This window comes from Amia ocellicauda, chromosome 11, assembly GCF_036373705.1.
Source record: "Amia ocellicauda isolate fAmiCal2 chromosome 11, fAmiCal2.hap1, whole genome shotgun sequence".
In the NCBI taxonomy this organism is placed as follows: Eukaryota; Metazoa; Chordata; class Actinopteri; order Amiiformes; family Amiidae; genus Amia; species Amia ocellicauda.
Genome location: NC_089860.1, coordinates 4,152,449 through 4,180,036, shown reverse-complemented (window position 1 = coordinate 4,180,036; position 27,588 = coordinate 4,152,449). Strand labels below are relative to the sequence as shown.

The following is a 27,588-nucleotide window of genomic DNA, read 5'->3' as shown; positions in this document are numbered from 1 at the left end:
CATGCATTTGCTCCTCCTCTAAAAACACCCGAATTTCCTCTCTGAGCTCAAATACTCGCGACAACACTACCTCATGAGAGCCACCTAGCCTCACTGTGAAACAACACAGCTGAATGTTCAGCTCCCATCTCCTCACAAAGTGTGGTGAACAGACGTGCGTTCAAGGGGCTTGTTTTTCTTCTCGTCCCTGTCAAATATCTCTCCATTCTGTCAACCTACAGACTCTCTGAATGAATACTGTCCATTGCTAGCGTAAAAGCAGGGTTTGTGTTTATTGTTCCGCCATGAAAACAGTGTCACGGTACTGTAGGTTCGAGAAGCGCAGCCTCATACCGTCTCGAACACTCCTAGTTTCGCGGCACTACAGCAACTCGACAGCCTGTCTACTGCTAGTTACCCTTAAGTTAATTAAATAGCTATTATGTGGCGACATTTACATATATTATTTTGGCTGGTATAAAAAATATGCTTGACCGATGGATATTTTCCTCTACCAGTCCTTTTGGCAGGTAGCCAAAAAGTTAATTTCGGACACTCCCCCCAGTCATATGCTCCCCTCCTGTCATGCATCTGCGCCCCATACTTTGAGAAACACTGCTGTAAACAGACTCAACTCTGGAGAAAAGACTCAAAAATGGAGGGTGCGCCTCTTATTTTCACGTTTATAGCAACAATACCTGCTTTTTGGTGTCTCATGTGGTGTGTTAGTGGTTATCTTTCAAGTTGGAAGCACTGCCCAAGGGGGAGGGGTTTCTGTGCACTTCTGTAGGAACCCAATCGAAACGTCACTCTATCAAAGCTGCCATTGGCCCCTGCGCACGTCACTCAGAACAGGTCCCTTCCCACTTCCTGTTCTATAAAACATGATGTCTGCGCAGGTTCATCCTCTTCACTGGACTCAGGAACATAAGCTCTCTGTGTCTGTGTTTATAATAAACATTCAAACTGCGTACTTTTTTTTTCGCTACACATCATCTCTGTCTTGTGTGTGTTTAGTTATTATTGATAGCTAATCCCGATTCTGTCCCGTCCGCGCAACAGAGGTCCGGCTGCGCTTTCGGTTTCAGTTTCGTACACAAGAAGAGCCTTTTTAAAAATAATAGTCATGTTTATAGAGTGCTATATATATTCCGATTGCTTGCTGTGTTGGTTTTTTATCCACAGGGCTTTTTCCTCCACAGCAGGAGCACTAGCAGCGGCAGAAAAATCCGTGGCCCAGCTGCCCTGCCGGAGCTGCAGTGTGTCATAAGAGATCTCGCCCATGTGAGGTGCTCCTCCACTGGCTTGCGCCCGCACTACAGCCCGCAACTGTGGCTGTAGGAGATCTTGCTCTCCCGGTCCGTGCGTACCTCGGTTTTAGATCCCGCAATGTGGTCTACTACCCTCGGGCCCCGCGGACCCCGGGCTCCGCGTCACCCGGTGTGCAAACCCCGGCACACACGGTGTGGTTAAGCCTACGGGCCTACACGGCGCTTGTATCCAGCAATTGGTGCTTGGTATACACAGTGTTTAGTCCGGCAACAGCAAGGTTGTGTGTGGTTGGTGTCGCAGAGCCCCCGTGTATATAGATGTTGCTGGGTGGAGATGCACTTACAGCGGCGGGCCCGCTAGGTGCTCCACTTGTGGCAAACACTGACCAGCGCCTCTGCTGCACGTTTCTCTGTGCACGCGCGTGTGCGCTCGGCGATGAGCTCCTCTCGCCCCCGCCACTGTGCCACTTGCGGCCACCGCACCTTGCCCACCTGGAGTGGAGAAGTCTTATGCCCAGTCTGTCTGAGGGCAAGCTGAGGGCTACCTGGGACCATCCGGCAACAGCCCCCTAGCCAGGAGAGGAGAGGCTTATGCCAGGACCCAGGGCATGGCAGAAGTGGGCTTGGTGGATTTTCCCCAGGTAAATTCCACCATAGCCGCGCTTGTCTCCCTACCTCCGCTGTCCGTGGAACCACACGACCTGGCCTGCCCCAACAGCCCAAGCGGCTCGCCTCAGGAACACAGAGAGCCTGCTGGCCCTGTACTTGGGGGCAGGGGGCAAGGGCGACAGGGCGATCCTTGGCAGCCATTGTGGCGGCGTGCTGCCAGCATTGGCTGTCCCAGGCACGGCGGGTCCCTGAGGCGGACAGGACTCGCCTCATGGACGCCCCTATCTCGCCTGGCTTTACTTTTGGCCCCTCTGTGGAGGAGATGCTCTCCAATTGGCAACTCTGCACCCAAGACTCTTGGGTGCTCCAAATTATATCAGTTGGCTACTCCCTGCAATTTCAGACACATCCACCCCCCTTCCACTTAGCTTTCACCGTCCAGAATGTAGGAAGTCACTTACTGTACTTGTGTAAATTGTAAATTGGATTTGTAAAATGTATTAGTCTGAATTGCTGTTTTGGTAAATTGAATTAGTAATGATTGATGCCTTGTACTTCACAGTATTTTTGCACTTATGTTGTAAGTCGCCCTGGATAAGGGTGTCTGCCAAGAAATAATAATAATAATAATAATGATAATAATAATAATAATAATAATAATAATAATAATAATAACATTACACTCAATGTCAGCCTAATGCTCTATAGCACTGTTCCTCAATTATGAGCCTGGAAGGCCAAGAAACGTCTGGTTTTCTATTAAAATAAGCTCTTAATTGTCTTCATTGGAATACTTTGACTGCGACTGAGGAACACTGCTCTATAGAATAATTTTTACAGGGATTTTTAATACGTAAAATGCCAATACATTTCTATTAAATTAATTTACATATATGTAATAAAGAACAGTACTGTGTTATGTGGATATATAATAGAAAAAGGGACTGTATTCTCCTTACTTGGATTTGTGTTTTACAGTCCAATCCAGGTCTGCATCGGAGTGAAATTTGTAATCATTGCCAGAATGGGCCACAACTGTATGTTCGTACATTTAAACAGAGGCAACACTTCAATATTCACTTGCAAATGTAAACACAATTCCTCACTTAGTTTACTTTTGTTTGTCTGTAAAATGGCACTCAAAGAACTCAAAACTCCAAAATGGTAATACTGCCCACCAGCTTTTTCCTGAATATTGATTTTGCTGGAGCGTTTTGTTCTGAGCAAACTCAGTGAATCTTTAGGAAGTCCTGGATGATGCACCTTTAATATACTTAACAGGTCATTCAATGTAACATGTGTGATTCTGTGATCTACTGCCCACCCAGCCAAACTATCGTGCAATGTTTCACGTTCATCTTCAGAAATGCCCAAACTTGAATCAGAATTAACACTTTAGTGTGCTTCTAGTAGTTCACCTGGGTCCTCACTGTAAAACTCATCATCCATAAAGTCATCACCATCACCACAATCCTCCCCTTCTAAAGCCACAAATTCCTTCCTCAAAAGTAGATGCCTGTCAGCATGCCCTTCAATTTCATCAGTCACAAAAACATCTGCACTAGGCCAACTATCCTCTATATCTATAGATTCCTCCCCACATAATACAGTCATAAACATTTAATGTTTATAAATGTTAGGATATACATAAAACTATATATATATATATATATATATATATATATATATATATATATATATACACTCACCTAAAGGATTATTAGGAACACCATACTAATACTGTGTTTGACCCCCTTTCGCCTTCAGAACTGCCTTAATTCTACGTGGCATTGATTCAACAAGGTGCTGAAAGCATTCTTTAGAAATGTTGGCCCATATTGATAGGATAGCATCTTGCAGTTGATGGAGATTTGTGGGATGCACATCCAGGGCACGAAGCTCCCGTTCCACCACATCCCAAAGATGCTCTATTGGGTTGAGATCTGGTGACTGTGGGGGCCAGTTTAGTACAGTGAACTCATTGTCATGTTCAAGAAACCAATTTGAAATGATTCGACCTTTGTGACATGGTGCATTATCCTGCTGGAAGTAGCCATCAGAGGATGGGTACATGGTGGTCATAAAGGAATGGACATGGTCAGAAACAATGCTCAGGTAGGCCGTGGCATTTAAACGATGCCCAATTGGCACTAAGGGGCCTAAAGTGTGCCAAGAAAACATCCCCCACACCATTACACCACCACCACCAGCCTGCAGAGTGGTAACAAGGCATGATGGATCCATGTTCTCATTCTGTTTACGCCAAATTCTGACTCTACCATCTGACTGTCTCAACAGAAATCAAGACTCATCAGACCAGGCAACATTTTTCCAGTCTTCAACTGTCCAATTTTGGTGAGCTTGTGCAAATTGTAGCCTCTTTTTCCTATTTGTAGTGGAGATGAGTGGTACCCGGTGGGGTCTTCAGCTGTTGTAGCCCATCCGTCTCAAGGTTGTACATGTTGTGGCTTCACAAATGCTTTGCTGCATACCTCGGTTGTAACGAGTGGTTATTTCAGTCAAAGTTGCTCTTCTATCAGCTTGAATCAGTCGGCCCATTCTCCTCTGACCTCTAGCATCAACAAGGCATTTTCGCCCACAGGACTGCCGCATACTGGATGTTTTTCCCTTTTCACACCATTCTTTGTAAACCCTAGAAATGGTTGTGCGTGAAAATCCCAGTAACTGAGCAGATTGTGAAATACTCAGACTGGCCCGTCTGGCACCAACAACCATGCCACGCTCAAAATTGCTTAAATCACCTTTCAGACATTCAGACATTCAGTTTGGAGTTCAGGAGATTGTCTTGACCAGGACCACACCCCTAAATGCATTGAAGCAACTGCCATGTGATTGGTTGGTTAGATAATTGCATGAATGAGAAATTGAACAGGTGTTCCTAATAATCCTTTAGGTGAGTGTATCTCCTGAACTCCAAACTGAATGTCTGAATGGGAAAGAAAGGTGATTTAAGCAATTTTGAGCGTGGCATGGTTGTTGGTGCCAGACGGGCCGGTCTGAGTATTTCACAATCTGCTCAGTTACTGGGATTTTCACGCACAACCATTTCTAGGGTTTACAAAGAATGGTGTGAAAAGGGAAAAACATCCAGTATGCGGCAGTCCTGTGGGCGAAAATGCCTTGTTGATGCTAGAGGTCAGAGGAGAATGGGCCGACTGATTCAAGCTGATAGAAGAGCAACTTTGACTGAAATAACCACTCGTTACAACCGAGCTATGCAGCAAAGCAGTTGTGAAGCCACAACACGTACAACCTTGAGGCGGATGGGCTACAACAGCTGAAGACCCCACCGGGTACCACTCATCTCCACTACAAATAGGAAAAAGAGGCTACAATTTGCACAAGCTCACCAAAATTGGACAGTTGAAGACTGGAAAAATGTTGCCTGGTCTGATGAGTCTCGATTTCTGTTGAGACATTCAGATGGTAGAGTCAGAATTTGGCGTAAACAGAATGAGAACATGGATCCATCATGCCTTGTTACCACTGTGCAGGCTGGTGGTGGTGGTGTAATGGTGTGGGGGATGTTTTCTTGGCACACTTTAGGCCCCTTAGTGCCAATTGGGCATCGTTTAAATGCCACGGCCTACCTGAGCATTGTTTCTGACCATGTCCATCCCTTTATGACCACCATGTACCCATCCTCTGATGGCTACTTCCAGCAGGATAATGCACCATGTCACAAAGGTCGAATCATTTCAAATTGGTTTCTTGAACATGACAATGAGTTCACTGTACTAAACTGGCCCCCACAGTCACCAGATCTCAACGCATTAGAGCATCTTTGTGATGTGGTGGAACGGGAGCTTCGTGCCCTGGATGTGCATCCCACAAATCTCCATCAACTGCAAGATGCTATCCTATCAATATGGGCCAACATTTCTAAAGAATGCTTTCAGCACCTTGTTGAATCAATGCCACGTAGAATTAAGGCAGTTCTGAAGGCGAAAGGGGGTCAAACACAGTATTAGTATGGTGTTCCTAATAATCCTTTAGGTGAGTGTATATTTATACAGTATATATATACACCGATCAGCCATAACATTATGACCACTGACAGGTGAAGTGAATAACACTGATAATCTCATTATCATGGCACCTGTCAGTGGGTGGGATATATTAGGCAGCAAGTGAACATTTTGTCCTCAAAGTTGAAGCGTAAGGATCTGAGCAACTTTGACAACAAATTGTGATGGCTAGACGACTGGGTCAAAACTGCAGCTCTTCTGGGGTGTTCCCGGTCTGCAGTGGTTAGTACCTATCAAAAGTGGTCCAAGGAAGGAAAAGCGGTGAGCCAGCGACAGGGTCATGGGCAGCCAAGGCTCATTGATGCACATGGGGAGCGAAGGCTGGCCCGTGTGGTCTGATCCAACAGACGAGCTACTGTAACTCAAATTGCTGAAAAAGTTAACGCTGGTTCTGATAGAAAGGTGTCAGAACACACAGTGCATTGCAGTTTGTAGCATATGGGGCTGTGTAGCCGCAGACCAGTCAGGGTGCCCATGCTGACCCCTGTCCACTGCCGAAAACGCCTACAATGGGCATGTGAGCATCAGAACTGGACCACAGAGCAATGGAAGAATCCAATCGAGCATCTGTGGGATGTGCTGAACAAACAAGTCCAATCCATGGAGGCCCCACCTCGCAACTTACAGGACTTAAAGGATCTGCTGCCAACGTCTCGGTGCCAGATACCACAGCACACCTTCAGAGGTCTAGTGGAGTCCATGCCTCGACGGGTCATGGCTGTTTTGGCGGCAAAAGGGGGACCTACACAATATTAGGCAGGTGGTCATAATGTTATGGCTGATTGGTGTATATATATATTGTTCTCTTGCAAATGCAAATCTGATTTAGATCCCAGCTGCCAAGGATTTCCAGCAGATTTGGGCTTTTTCGTTTTACAGTGGAAGCTTTTTCTCTGTCCAGGACCTACATTTTGCGGGACTTCCGAATACTTTACCAAATGGAATGTTATCGATTTTTGTTAAGAGTAGGAGAAAATACAAACACAACAAAAAGCGATAACATTCAGTTTGTGTAGGTATGATTTGCAGTTCCCAGCATCCGTCTCCTTGACATTTTTGAGCTTGCCCGAGGCTGCATTTTGGTTACCTTGGGCAACGGATAGTATCGACTAGAGCACGGTTTTAACATAGCAGTGTCATTCGTTTTCATTAAACAATACATTACAATTATAATGGCAGAGAACATTTAAATAAAATGGCATTTAATAAATGTCAAATTAAAGATAAACCTCATTATTAATGTCACAGGTGGGGCGTGATTGGCCATTAGCGTTAATTGATCACTTATTATTTATTTATTTATTATCACTCTTTTCATTTAATTATTGTGTTGTGCACTGTGTTTATTATTCACGATTGTTTTATTTACGAAGTATGTTCTTTTTACTTCCTTATTGTTTCTATTTTTATGGTTAATTTGGTAATTGGGTTATTACTGGTTTCATTGATTAATTGCTTTTGTTGCCAAACGCAAGCTGCCGGAACACATTCCCACATGGACTAACCTGCACACTTTCTCATTGGTCGCCTTTACCTGTGCCCCTATTTCTCTCCTTAGTATATAAGCCCAGGGAAATGGTCATTTGAGAGAGAGCAATGGACTATTGAGCAGGACATTTGACGGAGAGGGGGACAGTGCCGCAGTGCCGCAGTGCCGCAGTGCCGCAGTGCCGCAGTGCCGCAGTGCCGCAGTGCCGCAGTGCCGCAGTGCCGCAGTGCCGCAGTGCCGCAGTGCCGCAGTGCCGCAGCTTTCTGTATTGTATATTATGTGTTATTCTGGGTAGGGTTTTTTGTTTTATGCGTCCATTTTATTAAAGGCATTTTAATATAGGGTTTTTAGAATTACATGTATGCCAAATTCCTAAGGTTCTGTGCTAGTACAGTCTTCATGCCCTGTCCTAGCTAAATATAATAAATTGTTACATTTTGTGAACTTGTCTTCCGTGTGGTGGTGTTCTGGGGTCCGGTCGAGCCTGCCTCGGGGAGAGAACTGACAGAGGTGAACGAGGTCCTCTCTCGTTAAACAAAAGGGGTGGCGTGGTCGTAAGCGTGTCGCCCCTACGCACCCCATAGGCGGTGACGTTAATATTTGTGTACTTTTCAAAACCTATCCACTGCAACGTTACAATGTCATCGTCTTTTTTCCAAACCAAAAAGAAGCTAAACCGCCAGTTAAGCATTGTTGAACTTAATTAATGGAGCTGCCATAGAGGCTAAATCCTAATAATAAAATTGTAGCTTAAACAGTTCACACAAAATATATATAAGGAATATATTTTAGCAAGTAGGCCTACACAGTGCTGCTATAGAAACTGTACAAATTGTTAAGGAGTAAGTCAGCCAATGCATTCCAGCAACTTCTAAAAATTGCGCTCAAATGAATGGTAATGCGCAAGCGCGATAACGGTGGACGAAAACATAGGGAGTATTTTTTACTTCCTTTCACACACACAGAGTATGTTATCTCTATCTACCCATACACACAAATCTCTATCCATCTCACTATCTATGTATATACCGGCCCTATTATTTATATATTATTTTGTGTGTACATATATTGTAACAGGATAGCTTTGTGAGTAAGCACAAATAGTTACCAGAATTATATTTCTGTTTGTCTTAGGGAGCAAAATGGAGAGGCTGAAAAGAGTGCAAATGGTGAAGGGTACCCTGGATGGAGGTAGGGGGGTCCCGGACGTTGTGCGGCTTATTAAGGCGCAGGGGCTGGCATATGTGGTTAAGAACATCCAGGCTGCTGGCAAGAAAGTGAGTTTCATGAACCGCTTTTTTTTTGCCAGCAGCCTGAGACCATTCGGCCTCTGCGCCATGGATAACACCAGGTCGCACGTGTGGGATCCCCTGTCGTTCTACAGGGTGCTCCGAGCCTTTGCGCTCAAAGTAGGCCTCCACAAAGTCGCGCTGGTCTCCTGGGACTACAAGACCATCTGTAGCCAGATGAGATCTAACCAGGAGACCAGCCGAATAGAAGATTTCCCTCCTGAAACCTGCTGGTTTATCTGGGCTAACGCTACACACGTTTGCCTTACAAATACGCAGAAAGATGTCTCCTGGATGGCCGTGAGTCAGTGTCTCCCCACCCGAGTCTTCATGTTCAGAAGGGGCCTGGCCCTGTTTCACACCTGCCCCTACAAGGGTTGCCTGGGAAGAAAGACAGAGGCTCATATCTTTAGGGATTGCCCCTCCGCTTGCAGGGTCTGTCTCCTGTTTTTCCCGTTCCTCCGCAGGTTTGCCATTTCTGTGCGGGCGACCGCCCAGCAGATCCTTTATGGACCGGCCAAGGGACTGACATCTTCAACCTTGAGGTGCTGGTGGCGTGTCATCTGCGCAGTGAAACAGGCCCTGTGGGAGGGACAGAACATCTGTTTCTTCAACAAGCAGGAGCTGGACCCAGTTGTCATCACGCGGAGGGGCATGGTCCTAGTTAGGGACTATATCAATCTGGAGGTCCATCAGAGGGGCTGTTTTTCAGTGGCAGGAACTGGGAGACTAGTCAAGATCGAGGGAAAGATGAATACAGCAATGTACAGAGACATCCTTGATGAAAACCTGCTCCAGAGTGCTCTGGACCTCAGACTGGGGCGAAGGTTAATCTTCCAACAGGTCAACGACCCTAAGCACACAGCCAAGATAACAAAGGAGTGGCTACAGGACAACTCTGTGAATGTCCTTGAGTGGCCCAGCCAGAGCCCAGACTTGAACCCGATTGAACATCTCTGGAGAGATCTGAAAATGGCTGTGCACCGACGCTCCCCATCCAACCTGATGGAGCTTGAGAGGTCCTGCAAAGAAGAATGGGAGAAACTGCCTAAAAATAAGTGTGCCAAGCTTGTAGCATCATACTCAAAAAGACTTGAGGCTGTAATTGGTGCCAAAGGTGCTTCAACAAAGTATTGAGCAAAGGCTGTGAATACTTATGTACATGTGCTTTTATTGGTTTTTATTTTTAATAAATTTGCAAAGATTTCAAACAAACTTCTTTCACGTTGTCATTATAGGGTATTGTTTGTAGAATTTTGAGGAAAATAATGAATTTAATCCATTTTGGAATAAGGCTGTAACATAACAAAATGTGGAAAAAGTGAAGCGCTGTGAATACTTTCCGGATGCACTGTATACTTTGGTTCATGTATATTTTGGTTTACTTTAAATCACGTTAAGATTTTAAAAAGTTTTAAGTGATTTTAGAATTGATTTTAAAAATTTGAATTTGAAGTATTAACATTTTGAATGTTTAATCTCTGTAAATGTAAAATACTTTCGAAATAGAGTGAATGTAAAAAGCAGAACTGGCAGGTGAAAGAACTGCCACCATACAGAATAATAAGGAGCAACTCCGGCACGAACAGATACTCAGGGGAGAAAAGGAAATCAACATATAAGTGAATGCAACACAAAGGGAAACAGACCACAGAACACAAAAAGTGGTGAACTCACATTTTAACAGTAAAAGAACAAGTATTTACAGTTCAGGGGTCCATTTCCCATCAGACCCTTCCGCATATTGATGAGCCTGGGCGGTTCCAACTGTCCATGACTGTGTGTACACGTAAACTTTAAACATTGGGAATGGATTATCTTTGATCCTAATTTAATTTGACTTTTGACGTTTTTAACTATGAAACATAAAGTTGTACCAACGTCGGCCCTACACCCTCTTTGGTCTGCGATGAACTGCCGATATGCCAGTGCTCCGCCTACGTTGGCAGGGATATTAACTATAAAATGTATCTCAGTTTAAAGAGCAGAAACATTTTTCTTTCCAGTGCTGAAGACATTACTGATGTTTTTCATTAAATGTATGTTTTCTGTACTATAATATGCAACATCAGGAAACACTGCATTTATACTCGTTTATTATATTTTATATAATATCTATCTATCTATCTATCTATCTATCTATCTATCTATATATATATATATATATATATATATATATATATATATATATATATATATATAATGTCTAGACAATATGAAAACTTCTGAATCATGGGTCAGATTTTGAAAGCAAATGACTAAGCACGCACAGTGAATATATAAAAAAATAAAAAAAATAAAAACCTGAATGACACACATCTCCTTCCTCATACACCTTTTAAAACTATTTAAAATATATTTAAGGTGCTGGAAAATGCTTAAGAAGAATAATGACTCATGTCAAGTTTTTTCCCAATTGTATCTGTAACTAATTCAACACCATTAACACACATTCATTAAATATTAAGAGGAAAGAAAAATACTGTTAATTCATTTAAAACATTAACTGACCAATACAGGTAGGCTTTAAGTATACATATGATAATACTGTCTGCTTGGTGTGAATGACGCAATACACTTGCCTGGTTAAACTGGCCTAGAATTTTCACTGGAAGTCACAATCCACATCACAGCTGACTCACCAGTGAAGAGATAAAGCATTTATTAACCTATGGCAATACATGATAGTGTTTGTTTCCTTGTTGTAGCTAGATTAATGCTACTTCCAGTCATCCCACACACAATCTTCAGAAGTTCCAGGAATCGAAGTAGATTTCTAATATAAAGATCTGTTCATTATGCCATAACATGATTTCCTCTGAGAGAAGAAATAGATGGTTGGAATTTGAAAATCATTGACAAATATTTAAAACATGTTACATATGTAGTGGTTATAGAAAGTCTACAACCTCTTAAACATTGATCATACTTTGTTGTGTGAGTGCCTCAGAGTTTTCGTGCACTTAAATTAGGATTTGTTTTCCACTCATCTACACACAGTACTCCACACTGTTAAGGGTCTTTTATTGTGATAACATATATATATATATATATATATATATATATATATATATATATATATATATATATATATATATATATATATATATATGGTATATCCCCACTACTGACTTGCCTTTTTACATTCTCAGTCTCAGAAAAGTAATTTCTCAAATCTTACATTGGTATAGTACAGTAAAATGTAAATAATCTTAAACCTCCTTGCTGAGACGTTTCGAATGTTTTGGCCAATCACAATCACAATCACAAAGCTCTTTGCATTAGTTTTAGCTCCAAGAGCTATGTTTCTTTCTATTTCCCTCTTTGCTTTCCTGATTGCTTTCTTAAGATCTCTTTGCAGCTCAACATATTCTATGTATTTTGTTTTGTCTCCATCCCTTTTGTATGCACTATACAACATTTTCTTCCTGTTGATATTTTTTGCATACTTCTATTAAACCATTTTGGCCAATGTTTTTTGGTCCTCAATTTGCTAAGTTTTGGTACAAATTGCTCTTGAGGCTCAAGTAGTATATTCTTAAAATATAACCATCCATTTTCAACTGAATCCAGTGTGCTCCAGTCTACCTCTTCTAGGTGCCGCCTCATACCTTCAAGGTTTGCTTTTCTAAAATTGTAGACCATTGTTTTAGACTTGGTCCTTGTTTTTGAAAGAATGCCTCAAAAGATAACTATATTGTGATCACAGTTTGCCATTGGTTCACTAACAAGTGTCCTTCTGACTGTATTTTGGGCATTGGGAAAGATCAAATCAATGCATGCACTCTCCCTGGTTGGTTCCCTGACAAATTGAGTTAGAAAGCAGTCATTTACCATTTCAACCATTTCTATTTCTGCTTCTGTAGTCCCAAATGGGCTTTCCCAGTCTATGTTTGGGAAATTGAAATCCCCCATTCTAACAGCCACATCCTTGCTACATGCAGTCCTGATTATACTGTACAATGCAACATCTTGTTGAATATCTGAGTTGGGTGGTCTGTAACACACTCATACCACTAATCCTCCGGATCTCTTCTTCAAAAGTTTATCCCACAAAGATTCTGTTTCATTACTGGGGTCTAATTCGAATTCTTCTGCTTCAATGTCATTTTTGATATAATAGTTAACGTTTAAAAATCCCGCTACATTTTATTAAATTAAACATCGAACGAATAAAATCAAATCAAATATTGTTAGAACTTTTTTTTATGAAAAATGAAAACACACACACACACACACACACAATGGTTGCGTTGCTGCAACGCAACTTCCCGCAGCATCTGCGCGGCTCCACCAATGGGACCACTGTTTTTCTGCAACTCTGCGCAGCTCCACCAATGGAATCAGTGGGATTCTGCAAATCTGTGCAGAACTGCGGAAATCTGCGCTACAAATTGGCGACCTAAGTTTTTCCATAAAGGCTCATTGGTTTTAACAGTTTTTATCTTGATGTAGTTCTGATTCTACAGATCCTCCGATTTGGCCATCTATCGACGGGTTGTTTTGCGATAGGCTTACGTCGACAGGACGTGGTTCCTATAGCATTGGAACTAGTTCCGGTTCCTGTAGATCTAGAGTAAATGTGAAATCTTCCTGCAGTAGGTGTTAGATTTCTCCTTGTAATAAAGGATCTTGTTTTCGTTTTGTTTGACTAATTCAGAGTTAGATAAATAAGTACCTTATACCCGCTAATGACTAGCCAGAATGGAGAGAAGTAGGATACATTTATAATGCAAAATTATCAGTCTTCTGGATGAAAACATTACCGTAATTACCCCCGCCACTCATAGCGAACTAGGTGCTTATTAGGAACTGGGGGGTCGTGAGAGAAAAAATGGAAAAAGAGGAATCGGACCGGTTAATAGAGAAGGCCAAGCTGTGTTTGCGCTCCGGGCGAAGAGAGAAGGCGCTTCACTTGTTAAACGAAGCCCAGAAAGTGCACCCCAGCACCAGAGCCAGAGGTAACTCACCGCGCCGGGACCATGTTGGAGGTTTAAATAGATTCTGAAACGCTGGGATTCTTACCTGTTACATAATGCTGGTTCATACCACAACGTACACGGTCTTTACATATATATTTCCAGGAACAATTATCTCATTACTTGTGACTTGTACTAAGTAATTTGTGAGTGTTACAACTTAAGCTTTGAACTATATTTTAAAGAACACATCACTATGACATGCATTATATCTGAACTACAAATATGTACAGCAAACAACGTGTTAACGAATCTAGTAGTGTCCTCAGGAAGCGTTTTTGGAGGATCTAATACTAGTGATATATTTAGTTATGAAATGTATTGTTTTTGTTTATGCAATTTCACAATTGGACCATGACAACAGTAGATGATATATTGTATATGGAAATATAAACTGATATGTACAGTCGCAGCGCTATTTTAGAATTAACAAAGTGTTATACGTAATGAAAATAACATAGCTATATGGTTGTTTGTTTATTTTTCATTGGTATGGATATTGTCAGTATGTTTTATTTTTGGGATGTCGTATTGATAAAAAACTATTCACAGTAATGATGGTGAGAAATACTATTCGCACGATAGTGCTTCCCACAGGTATAATCCCCTTCTGATGACTCATTGAATCATTCTTGGTTGTACTATAATGTCAAATACTAAACTCAAAGTTTCTGATAAATTTGAATTTGTAGCAAATATTGTCTGCCCATTGCAACATGCATGAAGCCAGTCGGCAGGTTCCAGATGTTATTCTAGAGAGAGAAGGGATGATGTGATTGTTGCAGAGGTGAATATAAATGGTGGTTTGTATTTTCATTGGATCTCCTCTCAAAATTCAGAGTATTTTGCCAATATCTACACCTTTCTCTATATTGTTTTTCTACTCTACTAGAGTTACCTCTTTTTCTACATTAATGTATCATTCAGATACATTGAACATGCTTAATGTTTTAAACATAGAGCAGGATCAGAATTTGAGCTCAGTTTCAGCTGTGATCCTTTACTAGAGTTCTGCAATGGAGCATAAGCTCAGCTCTAAGCCCAATCAGAGCCATTTGGCCCCACTGTTGAAATGTGTAATTGCATTATCCTTTTCCCCTTCAAGGGGGGTAAAAAACACAACACCTTTCAAAACAAACCTGCAGCAAGAGTTTTTCAACCTTGTTAATTGGAAACAAAAACATTTAAATAGGCCTAATTTGTTTTCATTGTTTATTTTAATTAGACCCAAATTTGTTTTTCTTAATTATTACTTTGGTTAGTTTAACTTCACTGGCTACAGGAACACCTGTAGGATAACATATTGAATTATAAGGGTAAATAACAAGCTGTGAAAAGCACACTACTAATGTTTATTTTCCTTCAGCAACTTATTTTGCTTTGTTTCTGAAGCCTTAATTGATGCTATAGTGAGAAATGGGAGTACAGCTGGGGAAGGGAGTCAGATGCCCGAGTTCTGCAGCAGGTGTTCGAGTGATGAAGATGAAGCTCCATCAGGAAAAGACGAAGCCAAGAGCTACACAGAGGAGCAGCGACAGGGTGTTCTCAGGTATTGATGCATGTAACAAATGGCACATGCCACATAACAAATATTTGTTTACAAATTTCAAATCACATAAACCATGGGTTTAGACAACAGTGTACAATTCCTGTAGCAGTGCACTTTGTAGTTGATTTTCATGAGATGTATAACCCTATATTGCTTCCATTCAAAATATTACTCTGAGAATTTGAGTGCACTGTGAGTTCTCCTTAGTGTGCCTCACAGAACAGAGACTGCTCTCATGGTGCTCAGACTAGCTGCTCGACTTTCTGGAGCTGGATTCTCAATTTAAAAATGTAACTGGAAATATAATGGGGATGCACTTATGGACATTAAAATTTACCAAAACAAACCATTATCCCCCCTTATAACACACAATAAAGCTACATTTAAATATATGAAACATATATTTGCGTATATAAATAAGTAATTTATTGTTAATATTACTATTTTAATATTTTATATGTTAATATTATTTGCATAGCAAAAATAATAGCAATAACACATGTAATGTTAAGTTGGAAAATTTAAATAAAAAATCCATGCTCTGGGGCACTCATAGTGTGGATAAATCCCTGATAAATACACTGATCTTTACCTGAAACCAAGACTTTTACAAAGTTTGATGTCACAACTCAGGAGTATTTCCAACAATACTATGTTTTGTATGATGTAAAGGAGTTTGTGACAGTGTCCTGTGAAAGGTGTAGTTTACACACACATTGGTTGATTAGTTAAAAACTTGATTTTAGTTTTTTTTTTTTTTCATTATCTGGGTCAAATATGTAAATATAGTAAGTTTACTAGAAGTCTGTTAACATGCAGTATATTTAATTTTTTTCCAGGATAAAGAAATGTAAGGACTTCTATGAGATTTTGGGTGTCACTAAACATGCCAGTGATGAGGATCTGAAGAAAGCTTACAGGAAACTGGCACTCAAATTCCATCCAGACAAGAACTGTGCTCCCGGAGCAACAGATGCATTTAAAGGTAAAACATGCATGTACATTTTTTTTTTGTATTATTATTTTTTAAAAGGTATTTGCTTAGTGCTTAATTTCCCAACATGATCAGGTATGCTGAAGAATTTTGGAAAAATCACACACAAGAAAAATAAATACATGAAATGTGGATAGAATGCCATTGTATTTTGTTGAGATGCTCTTTCAGTGTAGAAATTATATTACATATTTCAGTGGTTCTCAACCAGTGGTCTGTGAGGCCATATTAGATTAAGTCAAAATTAAAGCACCAACCTTAGAGAGATTCACAATTTAATTAATGATGAATATGAAAATGTGTATATACACAGACATAGGGCTTTTGTGGTTAAATTATAATTTCTAACACTTCATGAGTTATTGCTATTATACATTTAATGTAAATGTTGTATACATGTTTGAAGATTGATTCATGTTTAGCTTAGTTTAGTAAGGCAGGATGTTATACAGAAACTCTTCAATTTGCTACAGTGTAATCATTTTAATGTTCTTACTCATTGGATGGAGGTATGAATGCCCCCCTGAACTCCTAGCCAATTGCAAATGTGGATTCTGAATAAATAGAAAAAAACATGGTGGGATTTAAAGCAAAGTTCTGGACATGGCATCAATATTCTTTGTGCAGTTGCCTTACCAAAACATGTGTAAACTGCTATTTTAGTTTCTGTACAACAAATTAAATTGACTGTGGTGAAAAATCTAATGTAAAATACACCGATCAGCCATAACATTATGACCACTGACAGGTGAAGTGAATAATACTTATAATCTTGTTATCATGGCACCTGTCAGCGGGTGGGATATATTAGGCAACAAGTGAACATTTTGTCCTCAGAGTTGATGTGTTAGAAGCAGGAAAAATGGTCAAGAGTAAGGATCTGAGTGACTTTGACAAAGGCCAAAATGTGATGGCTATATGACTCGGTCAGAGCATCTCCAAAACTGCAGCTCTTGTGGGGTGTTCCCAGTCTGCAGTGGTCAGTACCTATCAAAAGTCGTCCAAGGAAAGAAAAGTGGTGAACCCATGACAGGGTCATGATGCACATGGGGAGCGAAGGCTGGCCCGTGTGGTCCGATCCAACAGATGTGCTACTGTAGCTCAAATTGCTGAAAAAGTTAATGCTGGTTCTGATAGAAAGGTGTCAGAAAACACAGTGCACAGTGCATTCTTTATACTATTCAATACTGTAGTGGTTTTATAAATTCACATAAATGTTCCCTTTAATGTATATAACAGCTTTCATGTTTTAATTATAGTTATCCTCCTGTAACAGTCTTAACATTTCAATTTTCGTGTCATTATAACCCCGTTTCCACTGGTCAAAATGCATCCTGGGACACAAGGCATTCTGGGATTTAGTGTTTTAAACTGGAGGCTGAAATACCGCTAACATTAAAGTGCAATAAACTTTGGGTTGAAATGTTTTTATGATATCTAACAGTCTTATAATATAAGTTATACAAGATATTCAAAAGTAGAAACCAGGACACATTGAAATATAAAACAAATTACATCACTTAAAATTTAATTTAGCTTATTTTGTTTACCTGTGCATCGTAAATAACCTTGTTACTTCTCCCTGTATCATGATCCAATTAACATTGACAATATAGCTTAATTTAAGTATCCTAGATATTCTCCCTTATTATTTATCTGTGGGAGAATGAACTGTGTTGCATTATTAAATACAGTGCGCTGGGTTTAAATCTGTCCTGTTGCCACTACATGTCTACAGTGAGGGAAAAAAGTATTTGATCCCCTGCTGATTTTGTACGTTTGCCCACTGACAAAGAAATGATCAGTCTATAAATGGTAGGTGTATTTTAACAGTGAGAGACAGAATAACAACAAAAAAATCCAGAAAAACACATTTCAAAAAAGTTATAAATTGATTTGCATGTTAATGAGGGAAATAAGTATTTGATCCCCATCAATCAGCAAGATCTCTCTTAAAGGGAGTGCTCCTAATCTCAGCTCGTTACCTGTATAAAAGACACCTGTCCTCAGAAGCAATCAATCAATCAGATTCCAAGCTCTCCACCATGGCCAAGACCAAAGAGCTGTCCAAGGATGTCAGGGACAAGATTGTAGACCTACACAAGGCTGGAATGGGCTACAAGACCATCGCCAAGCAGCTTGGTGAGAAGGTGACAACAGTTGGTGCGATTATTCGCAAATGGAAGAAACACAAAATAACTGTCAAGTCTCCCTCGGTCTGGGGCTCCATGCAAGATCTCACCTCGTGGAGTTTCAATGATCATGAGAATGGTGAGGAATCAGCCTAGAACTACACGGGAGGATCTTGTTAATGATCTCAAGGCAGCTGGGACCATAGTCACCAAGAAAACAATTGGTAACACACTACGCCATGAAGGACTGAAATCCTGCAGCGCCCGCAAGGTCCCCCTGCTCTAGAAAGCACATGTACAGGCCCGTCTGAAGTTTGCCAATGAACATCTGAATGATTCAGAGGAGAACTGGGTGAAAGTGTTGTGGTCAGATGAGACCAAATTCGAGCTCTTTGGCATCAACTCAACTTGCCGTGTTTGGAGGAGGAGGAATGCTGCCTATGACCCCAAGAACACCATCCCCACCGTCTAACATGGAGGTGGAAACATTATGCTTTGGGGGTGTTTTTCTGCTAAGGAGACAGGACAACTGCACTGCATCAAAGGGACGATGGATGGGGCCATGTACCATCAAATCTTGGGTGAGAACCTCCTTCCCTCAGCCAGGGCATTGAAAATGGGTCGTGGATGGGTATTCCAGCATGACAATGACCCAAAACACACAGCCAAGGCAACAAAGGAGTGGCTCAAGAAGAAGCACATTAAGGTCCTGGAGTGGCCTAGCCAGTCTCCAGACCTTAATCCCATAGAAAATCTGTGGAGGGAGCTGAAGATTCGAGTTGCCAAACGTCAGCCTGTAAACCTTAATGACTTGGAGAGGATCTGCAAAGAGGAGTGGGACAAAATCCCTCCTGAGATGTGTGCAGAGATGTGTGCAAATCTGGTGGCCAACTACAAGAAACATCTGACCTCTGTGATTGCCAACAAGGGTTTTGCCACCAAGTACTAAGTCGAAGGGGTCAAATACTTATTTCCGTCATTAACATGCAAATCAATTTATAACTTTTTTGAAATGCGTTTTTCTGGATTTTTTTGTTGTTATTCTGTCTCTCACTGTTAAAATACACCTACCATTAAAATTATAGACTGATCATTTTTTTGTCAGTGGGCAAACGTACAAAATCAACAGGGGATCAAATACTTTTTTCCCTCACTGTATATATCATGAAAAATACAGTGTGACAGTCACAGCCAGTTTCTAAAGCAAAACTCATACATGTGTATATAAATACGGCTACAACACTGGGATCCATAACTTACTGGAACAGTTTTCCCACAAATTCAGTGTTAGCATGTTTTCTTTGTACCTGCAGCTTCATCAATGTTGCAAAATAAGAGTCCCAAATCAATGTGGTGCATCAGCTTTTATTGTGAATGTGATTCACAAATAAAGGAATGTATTTCGTCAGGGCACATTGTATTGCAGTCCTGCAGTCCTTTCTCCGGCAGGATTTTCGCGATCTTTTCAAACACTCTTAAATGTCTTTCTGTGCCAAGCAATTAATCCTGTGTGGCACTTTCCCACCGTACATTAATAACTTCTCCAGATTAATCGCTTTCCCAAGGTAAACACACATATTCCTCCTTGTGAAAAGTTTCTAGCGCATCTCTCCCATCGAGAGCAGCAGCCATTACTGTAGTTACACTGTCAGAATGTAGACGCGCTGCGTCTGGGACATCACAGTACGTGCCCCAGACCAGTTTGGGACTCAGCCGATACGATATACGAAACTGTGCCTCCTGAAACTAGTCCGGGCACAGGCGGAGGTGCAGCTGAGCCCTAGTGGAAACCCCCTGGCACAGCACGGCCACGCTGAGGTGCAGCTAAACGTGACTAGTGGAAATGGGTACCAGATATTGCATTGTTGTAAAATGTAGTATTGCATGGCAAACACAGTTAAGCAGTGTGTGTGATGTTCTCCCTACAGCGATTGGGAATGCCTATGCTGTGCTAAGTAACCCTGAGAAGCGCAAACAGTATGACCAGTTTGGGGATGAGCCACTAGTGGAGACTGCATCACATCCTGCTTACCATAGACACCACCGTAACTTCTACAGGGATTTTGAAGCAGACATCTCCCCAGAGGAGCTGTTCAATATATTCTTTGGAGGGAGGTTCCCCACAGGTCAGTGATTTGTGTTGAAAGTACTTTATTTTAATTATATATTTTGTTGTATTTCATTTTTTGTAATCACTGTACTTTTAAAATCCTTGATTGGAATTGAATATGTTGTGTCGGGTCATTGTCAGTGTCATTCTTGCATTATTCGTGCATGGCCTTGTTTAAAACAAAAAGTAGAACTAGCTGGATATGTTTATTGGGTTTCAGGATATTAAAATAATTCTGCAGTTTTCTTGTAAATTTACAGGCAACATTCATGTGTACACAAATAGAGGGGCAACTTACACTCATTACTATCAGCCTCGCCGTCGCCGAATGAATGAGAGGAGACATGAGGAAGTAGAGGACAGTCGGAGCCAGGTAAGGACTGCATCTTTCTTGATAGTGGCACTGCATTGTATTGTATTTTCACACTGTACATTTGTTCAAAACCTCTCAAACCGCTCCCGTGCTCCCTTATTACTATCCCTTGTGGGATGGTAGTAGTATACATGCCATCTTAAGGTGTGTCCTAATTCATAAGAACATAAGAAAGAACATAACATAAAGTTTACAAATGAGGCCTTTCGACCTATCATGCTTGTTTGGTGACCATTTAACAATTAAGTGATCCAAGGATACTATACAGTCTATTTTTAAATGTTCCCAAATGTTCAGCTTCAACCGCATCACTGGATAGTTTGTTCCAGATTGTGACAGATGTGTGTGAAGTGTCTCCTGTTTTCCATCTTATGGTGGCTTGTTGAGGACATGGGGGGGAAAAAAATTATACTTTAAATACTCTATTCAATTAAACATCGAACTGCACAGGGTCTGGAGGGGGAGAACACAAAACGTGCAAATGTGATAAAGTTGTATTTAATCAAAGTAATCAAAGTGAAAAATGTACAGTGGACTGTGACCACTATATATGTAATAGTTAAAACTGTATAAAACCGTACACAAACAATGGCATGCTTATCAAAAGGGCCCACTGTGCAGTGATTCAGACCACTCAGTCAATGTGGTCCGGACCGGACTAAATGGTTAACAGACTTATTCCACCCCCTGTATTGTATGGAATAATAATAACAGTAAAAACATTATATAGTAATAACAATAAATACATATGTGACCAATGCATTTTGACTCCCCACTTGGGATTCGAACTGCGTTCATTGAGTGCCTCCACCACAGCAGAGTGTTCAGCACGCTACACCACAACACATTGCCTTTCTGCAAGTGTGGCATTATGCAGAATGAGCCTATTTACAAATAGCCTATTTACAGTGGGTAGCCTATACATTAACCAAGAAGTTGTGTTGTAATGAAGCTTGCTACAGTTTCAGGATCACTTAAATTATTGAAAGACATAAAACAATTTGTCTGCATTAGCCTTGTTGAAAATAAAACCGAATGTGTTTGTCCGAACAGCATTGTCTCTTGAAAATGACAACGCTTCCGTTTTCTCTGACAGCGAGAGATAACATTATCTCGTGATCATTATGTCGTGATCAAGAGATGCTCTTCTATATTCTGTCTAATAATTGTTTTCAGCATTTTACAAGTGATGCAGGTGAGACTGATTGGTCTGTAATTTCCTGGCTCAGTTTTGTCCCCTTTCTTGTGGATTGGTATGACATTTGCCGTCTGCCAGTCGGGTTGGCACATCCCCTGTTCTAAGTGTCATTTGGAATATTTTAGTCATGCCTCGGTTCCACTGGCATAAGCATCTGTGCCGTGCCGTGCCATGCCATGCCATGCCGGATGCGTCCCAGAGCTTTTTTTGTAAAACCAGGCCGTTGTGAAGTCCATCCCCTCTTATGGGAGGAGGTTTGGTTTAGTGTTTTGTTTTAAAAACAGACACGGAGAACAACACTACGATACAGCCTGACATGGAAAACACTTTTGTGTCTTTTATTCTTTCTGCTTTACATGATTGTAAACAGTGTAATAAATCCACGTTTCTGTTAAGAAATATTAGGAAGAGCTAAACGTGTATAGACAACATTATATTCAGACAAGCACGTTCCCATATGAATACGTTTCCATGTGCAACAATACATATTTGCTATTATCATCATCATTGGTGCTAGTATATATGTAATTAATATACACAACGTGACTCCCTTAAACTTATTACTCTTTCTGCAGACTTTTTTGCCATATTATTTATAATTTACTTTCTGACATCCTTAACCAGGGTAAGTTACAGTTGAAACAAAATACACATTTCACAATGAATCGTCCAGCTACAATATAGCAGGTTATAATTTACTAATGTGTGCACGTCTCAGTCATGGCGTTTATGGACGTATTTATTAAACCAGTCCTTAATGTTTTAGAGGGAAACCCAGATCTGCTGTATTTATTTATTCATTAATTTAACTTGTAAATGGGCACACGTTAACAAAACCGTGTTCGCCTTCCTACTGATTGTCTCTGTGGATTGTCCCTGTCTGTCTGCAAGTCAAGCACACCTCTCCGCTTCTGAAAGAGAAGTATTTCCTTGGTGGGCGTGATGGACGCCAGTGGAAACGCACATTTAAGAGTCCGGGGCCGGACGCGTCTGCCAGTGGAAACGGGGCATTAGCGGCCTATAAATAATTTCCCTAATTTCTTTAAGTACTGTTGGAAATATACCTTCTGGCCCAGGTGATTTTATTTTTATTTTTAATTCTGCTAGTCCCTGTAGTACCTCATCCTCATTTATCCTGATCTCTCTTAGGGTTTGACTGGACGGTTGTTAACCTGTGGCATGTTATCTGTTTTTTCTTTAATAAAAACCTCTGAAATACTCATTTGAACATTTGCCACATCTTGTTCATTTTCCAAGATACTTCCATTGGGAAGCATTGAGGGGAGCTTTACGTGCCTTCCAATGGACCCTTCGGCAGAGTGTACACGAGTACTGTGCTGAAATCTCAGAATTCTTCATGACAAATGGGAATAGGCAAATATTGCATACAAGCAAATTATAGACTTTGTTAAAGGGAAATGTTTGGTTACTGTGCACATCATGGTTTTTGTGTTTTGCTATGGTGTATACCACTGTTCCAGACCAATTGTATCATATAAGCAACTTTTAAAACTGTAAAATATAAAACAAAACAAATAATAGTGGATGTCATAGTGGATCCCAGCATGTATGCTCCTTCACAAGTATTTCAGAATATCTTGTCACAACTTCCTGGATAGTGGAAAAACTATTCTTGTCTCCTTTCCGACAGCAGAGGAGGTTAATGCGCAATAAGAATTATATGTGCAAGTAAGCAATCTGTCATTCAAAAAGGGGAAGAAATCAGCCATCTCTTTGATCCCAGTACATGCCAACATTTGCATCAATAGGATCATTCTACTCACTTTTGCAAATGCACAGTAATGTGAGTTAGTGAGATTGTTTGAATGTCTTGGCAAGGTAAATAGTAACTTGTTTTTTGTATAATGGGTTGTTGAAAAATAAATACCATCCCAACACTCCAATCTGAAGTGACTGCCCCACCTACAATAAAAACATGATTGCTTGTCAATTATATTTCTGATCATGTTTTCTTCAAGGTCAAATGAAAACATACACTTCTGTAGGTACTCAAAAAGAACAAAACCATTAAATGGAAAAATAACCTAGGTAATACATTGTTATATATTAACAGAATTTGTTGTTTGTTACACTGCATTTCTGCATTATAATAACCAAAACAAATATACTACATGAACATGGTGTATGTGAAAATGTTGACCTGAATTCTAAATCTGAAAACAAGCAAAACCGGAAAGCAATATAAATGTTATGGTATACTGTAATTCCATAATAGGAGCCCCCTCATCATCACCACAAGTAGAGTTCTCTAATGCTAAAATTGTAAATCCCTTTACAATTTTAGCTTCATAATTTAGGTTGGGATTAAACTACAATACTGTACTATAAGCTTCAATATTTGTAATATGTTTTACTGTTTGTTAAGGTACAACGCTTCAGCTGAAGCAACCCTTTGGATCCCAGTGAATCAGGCAGTCAGGCCAGTCAGCGTTTCAGCTACAGGGGAGACTGTTCAGCAGGAGACGAGCACTCGGGAAGAAAAATGCACAGACACAGAAGTAGTCCGTTCGTTTATCTTCCGTTTAATGAAAGTTTCACACAGCCTTTATACGGTCTAAAAAACAACTTCAGCAACAGTTACGGGGCAGTCCCGATACGTAGTTACACAACATAATAGTAATGAATAATTGGCTAATGCGTTTGGGAAATAATTTTTTTTGCAGTGTTCCCACAAGCAGGTGCACATGTCATGCCTCGTGGGAATGTTATTGTCCGAGGATGTGTGTAACCCATAATATATTTGTGTTTTGGGAAGGGGAAAGTGTAGCACATACTGTACGAACAACATGTTTTGTGTCTGCCACAGCTGCAGGGATTACAAACAGGTCTGCAGGCTATTTCAGCAGTATGCATAAGACATAGATAATAAGTAAAGTAATGAATAACTCACAGTTCCTAACTAGTAACTTACTGGAAAGTTTCCTATATTTTCTAACACTTATACAGTGGGTATATACAATACATAGGAGGCAATTTTACCCCAACACTGTTCTATACTTTAAACTTTCCATTTGAAAACTACACTTACAAACCCTGTAAAGGGAGAATAATTTGTTTGTTAATGTTTCCCCTTATCAAATATATGATGATAACTTTTATTTTTTAGTTTTTGGCAAGAAACGTTTTTTTTGTTGTTTTTTTTTGTTAATTTTAATACTTTGCTTTCTCACTGATTTTCAGGTATACTTTATTATTATTATTATTATTATTATTATTATTATTATTATTATTATAATACTTAAACTAATTTCACAGTGCATCTGTCCTGCAGCTGCTATCAGTGCTGTGTGCTGCAAGTACAGTAGCTCATTTAATAACGTGCTCAGAGATGCATTACAGAAAACGAGTACAGTAGTTGGTGTTTTAATGTGTACACCTTGTACTCGCTGTTGTTATTCCCGCTAGATCCCGCTAGCAGTACAACATCTAAATAACAAACATTGTAATTCATTAGCATCATTTATCCCAATAAATTCAATGGAAAATAGAACGCTAAAGTTCCTGGAGAAACTTCGTCTGGATGTGAAAGTATGTATAGTAAGCAGTTTGTTTCACTGTACATATAGTAGTGTAGTAAGTACAAGATACTACATTATACTATAGTATAAAAGTGTAATACTATAATAAACTATTTGTTGTACTGTAGTAATATTGATAATACATCACAAAGTAATACAGTATACTATAGTATACAACACTGTACCATAGTATGTGTTCTAGAACTGTAGTATATTAGGTAGGTATTACAGTATTCAATAGTGTACTATAGTATATCACAGTATAACAGTGTACTGTAGTATAATTGTATATTATGGTATAATAGTGTACTGCAGTATGTGTTGTATTATAGCTATTACTACAGTAGTACATCACAAGGTAATACAGTATACTACAGTATAAGACACTACCATAGTATTTGTTGCAGAACTGTAGTACTGTAGTATTTGTTATACTATAGTACAGTGAGGGGAAAAAAGTATTTGATCCCCTGCTGATTTTGTACGTTTGCCCACTAACAAAGAAATGATCAGTCTATAATTTTAATGGTAGGTGTATTTTAACAGTGAGAGACAGAATAACAACAAAAAAATCCAGAAAAACGCATTTCAAAAAAGTTATAAATTGATTTACATGTTAATGAGGGAAATAAGTATTTGACCCCTTCGACTTAGTACTTGGTGGCAAAACCCTTGTTGGCAATCACAGAGGTCAGATGTTTCTTGTAGTTGGCCACCAGGTTTGCACACATCTCAGGAGGGATTTTGTCCCACTCCTCTTTGCAAATCCTCTCCAAGTCATTAAGGTTTCGAGGCTGACATTTGGCAACTTGAACCTTCAGCTCCCTCCACAGATTTTCTATGGGATTAAGGTCTGGAGACTGGCTAGGCCACTCCAGGACCTCAATGTGCTTCTTCTTGAGCCACTCCTTTGTTGCCTTGGCTGTGTGTTTTGGGTCATTGTTGTAGAACCGTCTCAGAAATAAGTGGAGAAGTCGCGGAGATAATGCAAATAGAACTTTAATCGAGCCGCTCGGAAGCGCCACGTTCAGGAAAATTCCTTCAGTGAGACTTAATGTTTACAAACATGAGTGCAGCTTTATAGGAAAGTGACGTAACATCTTATGACCGTTCATCCAATCAGAAGATGCAGGTCCGGGTCCGTTTTACGATCTGTCTTCCCGTGAAGAGGTGATGGATCCAAGGCAGATGTCCGTCTTTGATGTGCACTAGGAAGATGCGATCCCACGGTCGTCATTTACCTAGTGTCAATCGCTCATTAACAGAAACGATTGAGAAACGATTAAGTCATAAACAAATTCTCAGCAGACATCTGTAGGCTATTTCAGCACTGTGTAATCTTTCATTACTGACAGGAGTCTCTAACAAATCGACCTTGTTGACCCTTTACTTGTCCTGCTAAATCTAATCTGCTCAGTCTGTATACAAACTACTTCTAATGCTAGTATTAATATAAAACATTATATAATTATCACAAAACACTTTCTTCAACATCCTATACAGAGTCTTCAATTGTCATGCTGGAATACCCATCCACGACCCATTTTCAATGCCCTGGCTGAGGGAAGGAGGTTCTCACCCCGTCCATCATCCCATTGATGCGGTGCAGTTGTCCTGTCTCCTTAGCAGAAAAACACCCCCAAAGCATAATGTTTCCACTTCCATGTTTGACGGTGGGGATGGTGTTCTTGGGGTCATTCCTCCTCCTCCAAACACGGCGAGTTGAGTTGATGCCAAATAGCTCGATTTTGGTCTCATCTGACCACAACACTTTCCCCAGTTCTCCTCTGAATCATTCAGATGTTCATTGGCAAACTTCAGACGGGCCTGTACATATGCTTTCTTGGGCAGGGGGACCTTGCGGGTGCTGCAGGATTTCAGTCCTTCACGGCGTAGTGTGTTACCAATTGTTGTCACCTTCTCACCAAGCTGCTTGGCGATGGTCTTGTAGCCCATTCCAGCCTTGTGTAGGTCTACAATCTTGTCCCTGACATCCTTGGACAGCTCTTTGGTCATGGCCATGGTGGA

General features: G+C 40.4%; 1 protein-coding gene across 1 annotated transcript in view; it reads left to right on the top strand.

Annotated features, from left to right (window-relative positions):
• Positions 1 to 13,227: 13,227 nt before the first annotated feature.
• dnajc18 (DnaJ (Hsp40) homolog, subfamily C, member 18) overlaps positions 13,228 to 27,588 on the top strand; it is a 29,061-nt gene continuing 14,700 nt past the window's right edge. Inside the window, exons 1-5 of the mRNA XM_066716416.1 lie at positions 13,228 to 13,647; positions 15,058 to 15,214; positions 16,054 to 16,199; positions 20,269 to 20,466; positions 20,711 to 20,823. Of these exons, the coding sequence (XP_066572513.1) occupies positions 13,521 to 13,647; positions 15,058 to 15,214; positions 16,054 to 16,199; positions 20,269 to 20,466; positions 20,711 to 20,823 (741 nt within the window). The 5' untranslated portion in view covers positions 13,228 to 13,520. The remainder of the gene's footprint in view (positions 13,648 to 15,057; positions 15,215 to 16,053; positions 16,200 to 20,268; positions 20,467 to 20,710; positions 20,824 to 27,588) is intronic.